Here is a 16194-nt window from a genome sequence, read left to right as displayed (position 1 = left end):
AAAAATATTTTTAAATGTTAGACATATCATGTATTTACAATTTATCCTAAAAAATCATGCATATAGGACTCATGAAACTCTTTCAATAAGTAACAAGGTGGATGAGTTTTCAACTGAATTTTATACTTATTTTCAATTAAAAAAGAAAAGATGGCACCCATCTTACTGTAAACCAGTTAATCTGAAAGAAGATTCCAAGAGAAAAACAAGGTTCTACTGTAATCAGCGAACAGCAGTTCAAAAGCTGGATGGACTATGCTTGCTCCCTGACTTGTTAAAAGTTCCATCCGGTAGCCACCACCTTCGTCTACCATGTCACCAACCTACAGAAGTGCCGAAGCATTCGTTCAGGGCCGGCTTGGTGATTGAGGCAGTTGCCTAAGGTTCCGGCTTTCAAATGCATTTATTATGGTGAGTTCCAAGGTAGACCCAATGAATTTGGAAGCATGCTATGTATCTTTATAGCTATAAATGTATTGATGCCTCTAAATGCATTTATGTTGGGACGTATTTTTTATCTAAAGAAATTTATTATTTCTTTTCTTATTTATGCATTAAGGCTTCCAAATACATTTATGTTGGAGCCTTTGAGTTTGCCTTATGCCCCCAAATATATTGAGCTACTCCTGTGTGCGTTGGTTAGGACTTGTTATATGGTTTTAGTTGAAACATACCCAACGGTGTACCTACAAAACTTTTCCACCATAATTCGTTTTATCATCACTAGAGTGGACTGATGGATGCAACGATATCCAAGGGCCATCCAAGTTGCATTAAGACAAGTCTCCAAGGCTCCAACAGAAGGATAGGAAAGCATGTTACAAAGAAACCAAGATTCCAACACAACCAATCCAGCATCAACACGCCCACCGGCAAGTAGCAAGGCGGCCATGATCAATAATAACATACCTGGTCAACAATCCAAGTAGAAAGACCGCTGCAATTGACAACAAAGCATTCAACACCCAAGTATAAATACGGTCGCAAGTATTTTTACTTGTGTTGTGGTTCAAATTTGGCTCGAGGGTGACCACGCCGGAGGAGTTGAAGGAGCCGCCGGTGGTTGGAAGAAGAAGACGGGAGCTACCTCTTGCGCGACGGCGGCGGACCTGCACTAAGCTTCACCGGTGTTTCCGGTGAGGACCCTCCGACGATCAAGTTAGAGTGGGGTAAATTTGATCCAGCCAAGAGTCCCTTAGAAGTTACTTGATCGGGCTATTTATAGTCCCGGTGGAGAGACCCAGGTGGCAGAGACACTGTCCGCCCTCATCATGAGGGGGCATGGCTGTGAGCTAAATGGCGCGTAGCTAAGGCTGGTTGGTGGCGTGTGGTGCTGTCCGTTCTCGAGAATGGTAAGGTGTTGACAGTCGCAGCAGGATATGGCTGGAGTAGTCATGGTGCCATCCTTTGACTGTTGAGGGTCGGCTGTGGAGGCGTGGCACGATAGTGTTATAACGTACGACCACGTAGGAGGGCGTAGGCACGCACGTGGATGCGGTTGTTGGCGAGGCCAAGGCTGTTGAGAGGTCGCGTTGTGTGTCTGGCGAGGTCGGCTAGATGGGTGCTGAGGGTTGCTCGGCTTTCCGGGTTCCGAGGTGTGCCGGTGGAGCGTCCTGAGCTCGAGGGTCGGGGCGTACTACTGAACTAAGTGCTCCGAGCTTGGTCGGGGCGGGTCGGCGAACACTGGAGACACCCCAAACTTGGTCGGAGGAGTCGGCAAATATCCGAAGTCGAGCTGATTCTGGGCCGAAGTGAGGATTCAACCGGTCAGCGTTGGCATTTATTGGGTCGAAACTGGACGGCCTTTTATCTATGGGCTGGACGATCCATTTTGCCCCCCATCCAACTTGTATTGTTGAAAAGGAAAAAAAAAACATGACATTTCACAATAATCAATAACAAACCTGTTAAACAAACTGATAGACGTCAGGATTTGCGCCCACCTCCATTTGTGCAGGTCTACCATAGAAGGCATCCGATTTCTTATTCGGACGGAATTAGGTCTTAATTGCCTTAATTCGGAATTAGTCCATTAGTTGTATTTTATTTGGTTTTCCTTCTCAAATAGGCTACCTCCACTTGTGCACGTCTACCATAGGAGACGTTCGATTCCTTATTCGAACGGAATTAGGTCTTAATTGTCTTAATTGTGGATTAGTCAATTAGTTATTTTTTATTTAATTGTCTTTCTCAATTAGGCATATTGTCTTTCTATTATAATAAGAGTCCAAGTTAGATAGGAGTCTAATTGGCATAGCGTCGCCCGACCCCTATAAGAGTTGTAATCGTTTTCAATTGAGAGAAGGAATAACAATCCTGAAATTTTTCTACGTACTCTCTCCCACTCACGTCTCTCTTTTCCTCATGTGCTCTCTCTCTTTCTCCCTTTCTCATGCTCTTTTGTTCTCTTTCCACCCTCTTCTCCTAACAATCCACCAGTGAGATTTGTCTTGCAGATCTTATCAACTTGGTATCAGAGCTACAGTAGCCAATTTGCTGCAATAGTCCACTCACTATAGTAGCCGATTCGCTACAGTATCCGATTGGCATCTAGCATGGCTTCCACGTGCTCAGTTATAGATGAAGATCTCGTGTCGAGGGTAGAGGTCGAGCTCCACAACATCAACATTACCATATACCGACATGCAGATGCTTTCGAATCTACTAATGCCAACCTAGAGACCCTTTCCTCTAACATAACTCTCCTCTTGAAAAATGGGGAGAGTCTGCCTCCTCGATCTCTAGGGAGCCCGACTCGACGGATTCTGTTGGGTAACAGTGAAACAATTCAACCACGGCTCGCACGGGTGGATTTTTTGAAACTTACAGGTGAAGATCCGATGGGATTGATCTATAAGGCTGAGCATCTTCTGCTACCAAGGCACCTCAGATGCGGAGAAGGTACTGTTGGCTTCCTTCCATCTCCATTATAAGGCCCTACAATGGTTCCAGTGGTATGAGACCATGCATCCCCGAGTGAGTTGGCCAGAGTGCACACAAGCCCTCTGTGTTCATTTTGGGCTATCTGAATATGAAAACTTTGATAAGTCTCTCGCCAAACTACAACAAACAGGGTCGGTGCGAGATTATCAGAACCAGTTCGAACGGTTGGCTTCCAGGTTCAAGGCTGGCTAGAAGGGGCTCTTCTAGGGAGTTTTATAGGCGGCCTTCGGGAGGACATTCGTTTGGAGGTTAAGCTTTTCCGAACAAAGACGATGACACATGCATTGAGTTTGGCGCGACTACAGGAAGATAAGATCCTTCGCGCGAGACGCAACTCACCTCGTCAGGGTCTACTTCCTACATTAGTGCAGAATCCACCGTCGGCCCTGCTAGCGGCCAGACCGGCCCGGGAACATTGGGCCAGGCTGACTCCCACCCCCGGTGGCCTCGTCATAGGTTCCGACAGGTGTTTGCCTCAAGCACCTGACTTGGGAATAGATGCAAGCTCATAGGGAGAAAGGCTTGTGTTACAACTGTGATGAGAAGTTCTTACGAAAAAATGTCTACAAATCTCAGCAGTTGTTTTTGCTGATATCGGAGACAGAAGAGGAGGCGTTGGTATAGGAGGAGACGATTGCAGAGGGGGAGCAGGACCTACTCGACCACCCCAAGATCTCGATTCATGCCTTGTCGGGATGTACCTCACCTCAGACAATACGAGTAGTCGGAACGGTAGAGGGTCGACCGGTGTTGATTTTGATAAACAATGGTAGCACCCACAATTTTATCAATGATCGGTTGGCTCGGAAGCTTCATTGTAAGATTGCACCCGCAATGCCTTTCACGGTGAAGGTGGTTAATGGCAACTGCTTAGCATGCAAGGCGGTCTGCAAGGCTGCGGATGTTCAAATTTAAGGGTACTTGTTCTAGGTTGACATGTATCCCTTGGGTCTCCAAGGGTCGAACATCGTCCTTAGCATTCAGTGGCTTAGGAGTTTGGAACCGGTCCTTTATGATTGAGAGAAACTCACTATGCAGTTTGAGGTGCAGGGCATTCGATACCAATTGGAGGGCGACTCGAAGGCACCCGTGCTGTCGGGTAGCTTGCATTCGATCTAGCGACTCCTATGTTAAGGAGCCTATGCATACATTATGATAGCAGGCCATAGTGGACAAGGGAGCCTGAACGGTGAGGAGCATGATTCCCCCTAGACCCCTTGCTAAAGAAATTCAGCTACTTGTTCGAGGAGCCACATGGTCTACTGCCCTCTCGATCGCATGACCATGGGATCGAGATTGTTGCAAGAGTTGGACCAGCTAACGTGAGGCCACAACATTATCCGCATATTCAGAAAGTGAAAATCAAGCACATTGTTCGGGACATATTGGACGCTGGCATCATTAGACAAAGTACTAGTCCATATTCTTCTCTGGTCCTGCTCGTGAAAAAGAAGGATGGTTTGTGGTGGTTTTGTGTCAATTATCGGACCTTGAACGATATCACAGTCAAAGACTGATACCCGATACCAGTGATTGACGAGCTGCTGGATGAGCTTCATGGGGCAGTATTCTTCACTAAACTAGACTTAAAGTCTGGTTATCATTAGATTCGAGTTGCTCTAGAGGATGTGCCAAAGACAACTTTTCGCACCCATGACAGTCACTATGAGTTCTTGGTGATGTTGTTTGGTATCACCAATGCTCCAGTTACCTTCCAGGCCTTAATGAACAACATTTTTAGGTTTGTTCTGCACAAGTTTGTTCTCATTTTCTTTGATGATATTTTGGTCTACAGCAAGACATGGGAGGACCACTTGCGCCATCTTCGATACGTCTTCTAGACCTTGCAGGAGCATTGCCTCTTTGCAAATTGGAAGAAGTGCACTTTCGACTAGTAGAAGGTCGACTACCTTGGGCATCTCATATCCGCTCAAGGGGTAACAGCTGATCCAGAAAAAAATCTGGAGCATGGTGGACTGGCCGAGACCGCAAAATATACGGGCTTTACGGGGTTTCTTTGGGGTGACTAGCTACTACTGAAAATTTGTGCAAGGATATAGAAAGATTGCCGAGCCACTGACCAAGCTGTTCTGGAGGAATGGGTTTCAATGGACACCCACAACAGAGAAGGCTTTTGAGGATCTCAAGGTTGCTATGTCTTCTACACCCGTGCTAGCCCTTCCGAATTTTTCCAAAACCTTTATGGTAGAGGCGGGTGCACCCAGAAGTGGCATTGGGGTTGTTCTGATGCAGGAGGGTAGACCCATTGCCTATTATAGTGAAGCATCGTTAGAAAGGGGTCAAGGGTGATCCACCTACGAGAAGAAGCTGATGGTCGTCGTACATGCTGTCAACAAGTGGCATAGCTATTTGATCGAGTGTCGATTTGTTGTTCGTACAGACCACCACAACTTGAAGTATCTATTGGAGCAGTGGACTTCGACTATGGACCAATAGAGGTGGGTGGTGAAGTTGTTGGGGTTCGATTTTAAGATTGTGTACCAGCTTGGGCATGAAAATAATACAACAGACGCACTATCTCGTCAACATGAAGCTGGAAAACTAGCAACTATCACTATCCCACGTTCAGATTGGTTGGCTAGCTTGTGCGAGGAGGTGAGGGCGAGCATTCAATTGGATGAGATTCGACACTGGGTTCAGGCGAGGGAGGACCCTTCTAAATGGTTCGCCCTTATTGATGGAGATCTGTGGTACCAGGGAGTCTAGTGTTGCCTTCAGATTTTAGTTCAGAGAGAAACTTGTTGCATGAGTACCATGACACCCCTATTGGGGGATACTCTGGCATTCTAAGAACGTACAAGAGGCTGGCCAACAACTTCTTCTGGCAGGGTATGAGGAAGGATGTGAACGATTATGTCCGTGCATGCAATATTTGTCAGCATAACTAGTACGAAACAATGCTCCCTGCTGGTTTGCTGCAGCTGTTATCGGTTCCAGAGCAGGTTTGGGTGGATATCTCAATGGATTTCATTAAGGGGTTGCCGTGTTCAACTGGTTACTTCTTGATTATAGGGCACAAAATTGAAGACGGGAATGGCCTACTATCCCCAAACCGACGGGCAAACGAAGGTCCTGAACTAGTGTTTGGAGACCTATCTGAGATGTTTTGAAGGCATACGACAGAAACAATGGGTGAGAAGGTTGCCTTAGGCAGAATTTTCGTATAACACCTCTTATCAGTCCGCTACTCATATGACTCCTTTTGAGGTAGTCTATGGACGACCACCTCCTTTAGTGCACCACTATGAACCAGGCTCCAGATCAGTAGCACTGGTTGATCAGAAGTTGCGTGCTAAAGATGAAGTCCTACGACTTCTTAAGGATAAATTGGCGATTGCTCGTAATAGGATGAAAGTCCAATTGGACAAGCATCGTCAGGAGCTCGAGTTTAGCATTGGGGATTGGGTCTACCTTAAGCTCCAACCATATCGACAGACTTCAATACAGATCCATGCTAATAAGAAATTGGCACCTCGTTTATATGGACCATTCTAGGTGATTGAGAGGATTGGATCAGTGGCATACAAGCTTAAGCTGCCAAAAGACTTCTGAATTCACCCAGTTTTCCATGTCTCACAGGTCAAGAAGCAAATAGGGGATGTAGGTAGACCGCTTCCTCAGTTGCCCACGTTTTCTCCAGAAGGAGAACTGGTTTTGGAGCCAATGGAGATCTCTGATTTCCATTGGGTTAAAAAGAAAGGGGTCTATGTGCAAGAGGCCCTCATTCAGTGGATGGGATTACCAAAGGAAGATGCTACTTGGGAGGAGTATGACAAGCTCAAGTTACAGTTCTCTCATCTAAACTTTGAAGACAAGGTTCGTCTTGAAGGGGAGGAGAATGATAGATGCCAAGATTTATGCCCACCTCCATTTGTGCACGTATACCATTGGAGGCATCGGATTTTTTATTGGAACCTAAATTAGGTCATTATTGCCTTAATTTGGGATTATTCAATTTGTTGTCTTTTATTTGGTTGTCCTTCTCAATTAGGCCACCTCCACTTGTGCACGTCTACTATAGAAGGCGTTGGATTCCTTATTCAGATGGAATTAGGTCTTAATTGCCTTAATTTCGGAGTAATCAATTAATTATTTTTTATTTCGTTGTCTTTCTCAATTAAGAATATTGTCTTTCCATTATAATAAGAGTCCAAATTAGGTAGGAGTCTAATTGGTATAGGGGCGCCCGACGCCTATAAAAATTGTAATCGTTTTCAATTGAGGGAAGGAATAATAATTCTGAAATTTCTCTACTTACTCTCTCTTTCGCTCACGCCTCTCTTTTCCTCACGTGCTCTCTCTCTCCCCCTTTCTCACGCTCTCTCTTGTTTTCTTTCTCTCCACCCTCCTAACAATCCACCAGTGTCTTGCATATCTTATCAACTAGACCTGCCTTGCAGATCTTATCACAAACCAAGCATGGATGAACATATTTTCAAGCTTAGTAGAATGTAATATTGGAAACTGTTGCCGAGATAGACAACCCAAGAGGGGGGGTGAATTGGGTTTTAAAATAATTATTGCAATTAAAAGACTTTGTGAGTAACTAATTAAAACTTTTGCGAGTGGATTAATTAGTTGCTATATGCAGTGGATGAAGGGAAAGGAAGAGACAATGAAACAATCACAAACACAAGCAATTTTATAGTGGTTCGGAGCTAACCCTTGCTCCTACGTCCACTCCCCAAGCCTCACTTGGGAGTTCACTATAATTTCTCGGATTACAGCCGGTTGTTTTACAAGTTCACAACCCAACTTGTTGTTTTACGAGATCACAACGAACTCGGTCGGTTTTCACAGGCTCACCGACTAGAACCACCTGATTGTTTTTCCGGGATCACAATCAAACCTTACACCGTTGGTTTTAACCTTGGCTCACCAACAAACCTTAACACCCTTGATTCAATCCCCTGATTGAATCAAGTAACAAATAGTTTGATACAAACAAAAAGGAAGCTTCTCAAAAGCGTATTTAAACAATTTAAGCAAGAAAGAGTAAGAAGCCCTCAAACTAATTTTGGAGATGGAGGAAGGGGCTTTTCAAACTCTTTGACTCCTCTTGAATTTGATGTAGACTTGCTGTCAGGAGGAGAGCCTTGAATGTGAAGAAGACAGTTGGAGAGTCGACTTCAATGCACTTCTTCCTTCTTTTTCGTGTAATCACTCTAGAGAGCTTTTGGTTGGTGGAAATCCCTTTAGCTTTGAATGGAGTCTCTTCTTCTTACTCTATTATTGTTCACTCAGGCTATTTAAGCCATTCCCAAAGAAAAATAGCCGTTAGACACAGATTCAAGGCCGTTCTGCACATTCTGCAACTCCTGACAAAATGCCCGTTGGGATCGGAGTCGACTCGCTCGATCAGGAGTCGACTCGAGTGTTGCTGGAGTCGACTCATGCTTTACTGGAGACGACTCGCCCACTGTTCAAAATTTGAAATCGAGTGCCGTCCCGTTCTGGAGTCGACTCGGCTGAACCTGGAGTCGACTCGGTTGAACCTGGAGTCGACTCGCCAATTATCCGGAGATGACTTTTCCTTCTGGAGACGACTCGATCTTCAGGCTTCAAAACTCATCCTCTCGGTTTTGCTTCCTCGAGTCGACTCGGATTTCCTTGGAGTCGACTCGGCTCTCAGAGCCTGAAAGACAGGTCTTCTGTCTTTGAACTTGATCTGTCTCAGAGTCGACTCGGACTTTGCGGGAGTCGACTCGGCTCTCAGACACGAAATATCGGTCTTCTGTCTTTGGAGTTGAACTGCCTTAGAGTCGACTCGGACTTTGCGGGAGTCGACTCGAGTTCTTCGGGAGTCGACTCGGCTCTCAGAGTCCAATATGGCTTCTCTGTCTTTCTGTCTGTTACTCCATGGAGTCGACTCGTACTATGCTGGAGTCGACTCGGTAAGCATCGGAGTCGACTCGAATTCTTCAGGAGTCGACTCGTTGACAGATTCTGAGATGAATCTTTCTGTCCGGCTGTCTGTTCTCAGTCGGAGTCGACTCGTAATGTGCAGGAGTCGACTCGAGCTTGTGCCAGAGCTTCTGATACGCTTGGAGTCGACTCGTAATCTTCCGGAGTCGACTCGAGATTCAGACTTTGGTTCAAATTGAATTCCTTACTTATCCAAAGTGTATTGAACCAAAGCTAGAGACACTTGAACATAAATTTACAAATATTTGACTGAAACACTAGATTGAATTCATTAGTATAACATAAGATATACTCAAATGCTTTGAGCTCATCAAAATCAAATAGGGTTATAATCAATCACTCCACAATCTCCCACTTTTTGATGATGACAAAACATTGAGTATTTGTAAAGTGAATTGCTCAACCAAAAAGGAGATTTATAGTAAAGTTTTAAAATGAATTCAAGTATCTAGTTATTTAATTTATCCAAAACTGAAAGGTGTGAAACAGTAAATTCTGAAGTTAAAGCTCCCCCTTTCATTTGGAATTATATAAGCCTTCATGTCATGCAATCAATTGTTTGGCTTATATATATTTAATGAGTTTGCTTTCTTAAGATTTCAGATTCTCTCCCTCAACACATGCATTCAACTTTGTTTAGATTCTCTGAATTTTCTTTTAGTGTATTGAAGCTTTTGAACTTAAATTTTTGGTTTTAGAGGAAAAATCTGCCAATTTGTTCTTGAGTATGATTCAACTAATCTCCGAATATCCCTTGAATAGATTCTGGAGATTACTCCTTTAGGAGCCCCAACAGAGAGATAATGAGCCTCGAGGTATCGAATCCACTTAGAACAAATTATTTTGTGCTTTAAAAGTTTTCTTTTTATTGATTCCCTTTACATGTCTATTCAATATATTTTCTCCCCCTTTTTGTCATCATAGCAAAAAGGCAGAAAGCATAGTAAGATGCAAAAACTCAAGAATGCACAATTTTTGAAAAGAAGTTCTACTCATTGTATTTATCCAAAATTAAGTACAAGTGTGATTACATATCAAGTGAGTCCTCAAGGGACTGTACAACATAAAGTAAAGAAAAATATACAACTCTAGCCCTTGCTCAGTCTAGTGTGTTTGATGACCATGCTTAGCCCCTCATTGATGTTTCCCAGTTGTTCAAGAATCTCCGAGGTGGCTCTAGACTGAATAGTTGATATGTTGTTCACACTTTCTTGGAGGGTGTCGAGCTTGAAGATCAGTGTGTTGGCTAGTCTCTCAGCACCCTGACTCTGGTTGCCTAGTTCCTTTTTGATGCTATCTCGCATCTCCCTTGTGTCGTCCTTGACGTCACTTATGTTCCAGTATTGTCCTTGAACTAGGCTTCGGATGTTGAATATCTCCTCCCTCAGATTTGCAACTATCTCTGTCACGGCTGCTAAGGAGGGTACTAGCTGGGTGGAGGGAGCACTCTGAGGACCTCGGAGCTCCCTCAGTAGGTCGTCTCGTAGCTCCCTCACGATCTCCTGCCGCAACTCCCGGAGCTGCTCAGAAGATATCCGGACCTCCAGTGGCTGAGAAGGTGGTGCAGTGGAGGGTCCGGCTGAAGTAGATGGTGCTGAAGTGGAGGGATAGGTGGGAAAATCTGAGTCATGATCAGGGCTGGGGAAGTGTCGAGTAGTAGAGTCAGAAGGTGTGGAAGTGGACGATCTCCGTACCCAGACTCCCTCGACTCTATGGAACCCCATTCTATGGAGAGTCCCCTCACCCATTCGGTCAGTGTGACGCAGTAAGCGAGAGGGTTCTCCCTCAGGAATAGGAACCCCTAACTCCCTAAAGATGAGGGTGAATAGCATACCATACGGGAGACTCAATCTAGGCTTATCTAATGGTTCACAGATGTATCTGTAGATGAGTTTTGGGAAGTTGATTGGAGTATCTTGAAGTATGTAGAACATCAGGGCTAGGTCCCTCTCAGACACAAAATCAAAACGGCCTGTCTTGGGGAAGAGGGTCCTAGATATGATACTTAAGAGGAGCCGCATTTCAGCTGATAGCTGATTTGCAGACACCTCTTCTAAGGGGGACTGAGGTGGACTCTCTAGTATGGCCGTAAGGGCGTAAGGGCCTCAGTCCTATTCGCGGGGTGAGAGGGAGACACCCCTACTTGGGGAAGATGAAGGACTTGAGCAATGAAGTCCTCCGAAATAAATATAGGGACACCCGCTACAGTTCCCTGAATACCACCATTACCCCTAGCTACAGTACCGTAAAATTTCCTAACTAACCCCGGGTAAGTAGGGAGATCTAGGGAACAAAACCTTTCTAACCCTTGAGCCCTTAACCGATGCCCTAGGGTAAAGCCTTCCCGGGAGAGGAAGTCAAAGTTGACTTTTCTCCCGGTGGAGACCGCCTTCCCGGCGCACGGACGCGAGGAACCGGCCTCGGCGGGGAAGGAACCAGAGGTTGTGGCCTCGCGGGTTCATTCCGAGCCTTTGACCGTCGCTCGGTGCCGCTCGCGGAATGGGGCCTTTTCCGGCTCGGGACAGTGGCTTTGCGAGGCATCCTAGACCTAAGGAGGGGGAAAGGACACGAGGGACGGAGGGAAACTCGACGGAAATGGCCTAACAAGGGTCGGAGACGACTCTAGGGTTTTTGAAACAGTGACGGCGGTGAATAGAAGTGTCGATTGAACATTTCGATTAGGGTTAAAACATCGGATTTCCGACCTCGAGTCGACTCCAGTAAGTCGCGAGTCGACTCGACCTCGAGTCGACTCCAAAATATGCGCGAGTCGACTCCCCCCATGATGCCATCGACCTCGAGTCGACTCCGAAATATGCGCGAGTCGACTCCCCCATGAGCCGACTCTAAAATGTATCCGAGTCGACTCGAACTCTGGCACGCACCCAAAAATCATGTTATTTTCGTGCCACTAGAGATAGTTATAGACTTATCCATGATTTAGGAGCTGAATTGATGATCATAGATAAGAAGTCCTATGTTTACCTTAGACTAATCCTCAAAATCTATGAATTAGAGGAGAGTATCACGAGAATGGATCAATCACTCCTAACCCTCTTCTAAGTATGCAAAATCGATCCTCACATAGGGGTTTTGTGAAGATATCAGCAAGTTGATCATCAGTACACACAAATTGAAGTGTCACATCACCATTCAGTACATGATCTCTTATGAAGTGATGTCTTATCTCAATATGTTTAGTTCTTGAGTGCTGAATTGGATTCTTAGTTAGATTAATGGCACTTGTATTATCATAGTTAATGGAAATTTTATCTTGTTTAATGCCATAATCTTCAAGTTGTTGTTTAATTCACAAGATTTGAGCACAACAACTCCCGGTAGCAACATATTCGGCTTCAGCTGTAGATAATGCAACCGAGTTTTGTTTCTTGCTAAACCAAGAGATTAAATTTTCTTCTAAGAATTGACATGATCCACTGGTGCTTTTTCTATCAAGTTTACAACCAGCGAAGTCTGAATCAGTGTACCCAATTAAATTTATGCTTGAATCTTTAGAGTACCATAGACCTATGGTTTTTGTTCCTATTAGGTATTTAAAGATTCTCTTAACAGCTATTAAATGTGATTCCTTAGGATTAGATTGATATCTAGCACACATGCATACACTAAACATGATATCAGGTCTACTTGCAGTAAGATATAATAAAGATCCTATCATACCTCTATACATCTTTTGATCTACTGACTTACTTGATTCATCTTTATCAAGTTTGTATGACGTACCCATGAGTGTGCTGATTGGCTTGTTTCCTTCCATATCAAACTTCTTGAGCATCTCTTTGATGTATTTCGCTTGACAGATAAAGATGCCCTCCTTAGATTGTTTGATTTGTAGCCCGAGGAAATAGTTCAGCTCTCCCATCATGCTCATTTCAAATTCACTCTGCATCAAGTCAGCAAATTCTTCGCAGAGGCGATTGTTAGTAGCACCGAAAATAATATCATCAACATAAATCTGCACTACTAACATTTCTTTATTTTTCTTCTTTAAAAACAGTATTGTATCTACATTTCCTCTAGAGAACTCATGGTCTAGTAGAAATTTGCTAAGTCTTTCATACCAAGCTCTAGGAGCTTGCTTTAGATCATAAAGTGCTTTATTTAGTTTGTAAACATGATTGGGGTATTGATGAATTTCAAAATCAGGAGGTTGTTCTACATACACCTCCTCATTAATATACCCATTCAAAAATGCACTTTTTACATCCATTTGAAATAATTTGAAGTCTTTAGAGCATGCAAATGCTAGCAACAATCTAATTGCCTCAAGTCTACCTACAGGAGCAAAGATTTCATCAAAGTCTATACCTTCTTCTTGATTATAGCCCTTTGCTACTAGTCTAGCCTTGTTCCTAATCACAATTCCATTTTCATCAAGTTTATTTTTATATATCTATTTAGTACCTATTATTGAATATTCAGAGGGTCGTTCAACTAGGTTCCATACCTTGTTTCTAGTAAATTGGTTTAGTTTTTCTTGCATTGCATTTATCCAATTTACATCCTTTTCAGCTTCTTCTATGTGTTTAGGTTCAAAGTGTGAGACAAATGCTAGATGATTATTTAAGTTCCTAAGAGATGCTCTAGTCCTAACAGGTTGAGATGGATCATCTAAAATTAATTCCTTAGGATGTCCATGAGCATACCTCCAAGCCTTAGTCAGCCCATGATCCACAATTGCCTCTTGGCTTGTTGATGCATTTCCAATTAGTTTTTGTTCATCTTCTTGTAATGTCATCTCATCAATCTTTTCTTCAAGAATTTCTGCATCATCATCAGGAACAACTCTCTTGCTAGAAGAGATATCACTAGTATCATCAAAAACAACATGTATAGACTCTTCAATAACAAGATTTCTTTTGTTAAATACTCTATATGCTTTACTTGATGTAGAATATCCCAAAAAGATACCTTCATCAGATTTAGAATCAAATTTACCTAAGTTATCCTTTCCATTATTATGAATGAAATACCTACATCCAAAAACATGAAAATGGTTTACTTTGGGCTTTCTATTTTTCCAAAGTTCATAAGGTGTTTTCTTTATAATGGGTCTTAATAAAACTCTATTTAATATATGACATGATGTATTAATGGCTTCTCCCCAAAAATACTTAGGGAGGTTACTTTCACATAGCATGGTTCTAGCCATTTCCTCTAGGGTTTTATTCTTCCTTTCTACAACTCCATTTTGTTGTGGTGTCCTAGGTGCAGAAAAATTATGAGTTATCCCCTTTTTACTACAAAATTCATCAAATAGATGATTTTCAAATTCCGTTCCATGGTCACTTCTAATAGCTATGACTGAAGCATCTCTAGCATTAGTTACTTCCTTATGAAATTTCTTAAATACTGAAAATGCTTGATCTTTATGAGCTAAAAACATGACCCAAGTATATCTAGAAAAATCATCTACAATAACAAGACCATATTTGTTTCCACCTAGACTTGTGGTTCTAGTTGGTCCAAATAGATCCATGTGTACACTACAGCAAATGAAAGTTTTGCCGACTGACTTTTCCCGACGCTAGGGGAAAGCGTGGGTAAAGGTGGGCTCAGCGCCAACCTTTTCCGACGCTTTGGGTTAGCGTTGGAAAAGCGAAACAAACAACGACGCTCTAAAGCGTCGTTATAAGTTTGAGAAACAACGACGCTTATAAGCGTCGTTAGAAAACTTAAAACCCACCCCCTCGCTCGATCGGCCCCCTCTCCTCATTTCGTATCTGCGAGCCCTAGATCGGCCCCCTCTCCTCATTTCCTATTTGCGAGTGCGCCGACTTCCCCGCTGCCGTCGACCTCTCCTTCTGAGGTAAGCCACCTCCTTCTCCTCCTCCTCCTCCTCCTCCACCTCAAACTGATCTCACCTCCATCCCTAGCCCCGATCGGCAATCGAAGACTCCGCTACTCCGCCGCCGTCGACCTTGCCGTCGTCTGAGGTAAGCCTCCTACTCCTCCTTCTCTTCCTTCTCCTCCTCCTCCTCCTCTTTGTTTTCTTCTTATCTTTAACTCTCTTCCGGCCCCGTCTCCTCATCCTCTGCCGGTCGATGCCCTAGCTGTGCGCCGACAGCTCATCTCCATCCCGAGCGAGCCCTAGCTACTCCGTCGTCGTCGACATCGCCGTCGTCTGAGGTAAGTGATCCTCATACTCTCCGTCTTGATCCTCATACATATTTTCCTGTTATTGGGGTTAGGCAAAACAATGAACAATGGAAGAGAGAGCGCTGAGCAGTAGATGAGAAAGCAAAGGGATTTTGGATGGTAGACTAGTAGTATTTCTAGACCAGAGCACTTTCTATGGCTATCCGTGGCTGCTATATGTCATGGGTCATTCTTTTGATGGGGATTTTAACCTGTTATGCTCTTGAAGGGCTACTTTATGTTATTTGCATTTAAGTTTCATCTTGTTTTATGATTGCTATTCTATAAATGATGGTCGCCTATTTCAATAATGAATTTGATTCTCTAATTTGTGATATTAAGAGTTGGTGGGTAGTCGTCGTTTCTTTAAGGTTACAAATATTAAAATGACTTGTTAAAATATTGTTTTATAAATTTGTTAAGTTAATTAGAAAATTTGAAGGAGAAATATATGTCTTTGCAAAAAAATTAATATTTAAATTTAGTTAAATTTATATATTATCTTTTATATTTTGATATTTCTCTCTCTATTTTTTTCTAGTTGAGTCTCAGTTATATATATACATATATTCTGTTTTGTCTTAGCTAGCTAGGTACAAATCTGAATCCGATGCTTGTATTCTTGTTCATGGAACATCAGTAGTGATGGCTATGAAAAAAATAGTTATATTTATATTGGTGAATTTTGAATTGTTTGGTTTGATGTTTTGTTTTCATCGGGCATGGAACTAGAGGCGTATGCTTTAAATTAACCCTTATTGCATATCTGGCACTTGTGGTCTGAAGATAACGAAATTTTAAATTGATAGCCGAATCCAATATCTTTGATAAAAGTCATCTGATATTACATTAAAAATAGTAATATATTCATTATGAGCTCAGATCCATCAGTCCAGGTTTGAAGGAGCGATTCAGTTCTTTACATCCTAGATATATATCAATAATAGTAATATATTTCAATGATTAAACAGATCCGAACTTAATAAACAAAAGGAAAGATTTTGTTCTAAGTCATGGGTTCAACAGTTTAAGCAACTAATGTTAGATTTTGTAGTAGTTTCTTCTCCGATCATCTCAAGGAGAGCATTTAGGACTATTATCATGAGGAATAATTCAGATGTTGTATCTCCTAATGAACTTGCGAGA

At 43.0% G+C, this 16194-nt stretch overlaps 1 protein-coding gene and 1 long non-coding RNA gene across 2 annotated transcripts; both read left to right on the top strand.

Moving 5' to 3' along the window:
* The first annotated feature begins 6156 nt into the window (after nucleotides 1-6156).
* Nucleotides 6157-6985, top strand: LOC149768581 (uncharacterized). Its single transcript, XM_089930516.1, has 3 exons — nucleotides 6157-6432; nucleotides 6544-6843; nucleotides 6956-6985. The coding sequence occupies exons 1-3, from the start codon at nucleotides 6157-6159 to the stop codon at nucleotides 6983-6985; spliced, it is 606 nt and encodes a 201-aa protein (XP_089786642.1).
* Nucleotides 6986-14688: 7703 nt separating this feature from the next.
* On the top strand, nucleotides 14689-15337 carry LOC149768580 (uncharacterized). Its single transcript, XR_016398470.1, has 2 exons — nucleotides 14689-14846; nucleotides 14964-15337. It is a non-coding gene; the product is annotated as an uncharacterized LOC149768580 (long non-coding RNA).
* The last annotated feature ends 857 nt before the right edge of the window (nucleotides 15338-16194 follow it).

This window comes from Phoenix dactylifera, chromosome 1 (genome assembly GCF_051530095.1).
Source record: "Phoenix dactylifera cultivar Ajwa chromosome 1, Ajwa_hap1_PhDact_Kaust_v1.1, whole genome shotgun sequence".
NCBI lineage: Eukaryota > Viridiplantae > Streptophyta > Magnoliopsida > Arecales > Arecaceae > Phoenix > Phoenix dactylifera.
Note: the sequence above shows the minus strand (reverse complement) of the source record. Positions and strands in the feature narration are given on the sequence as shown.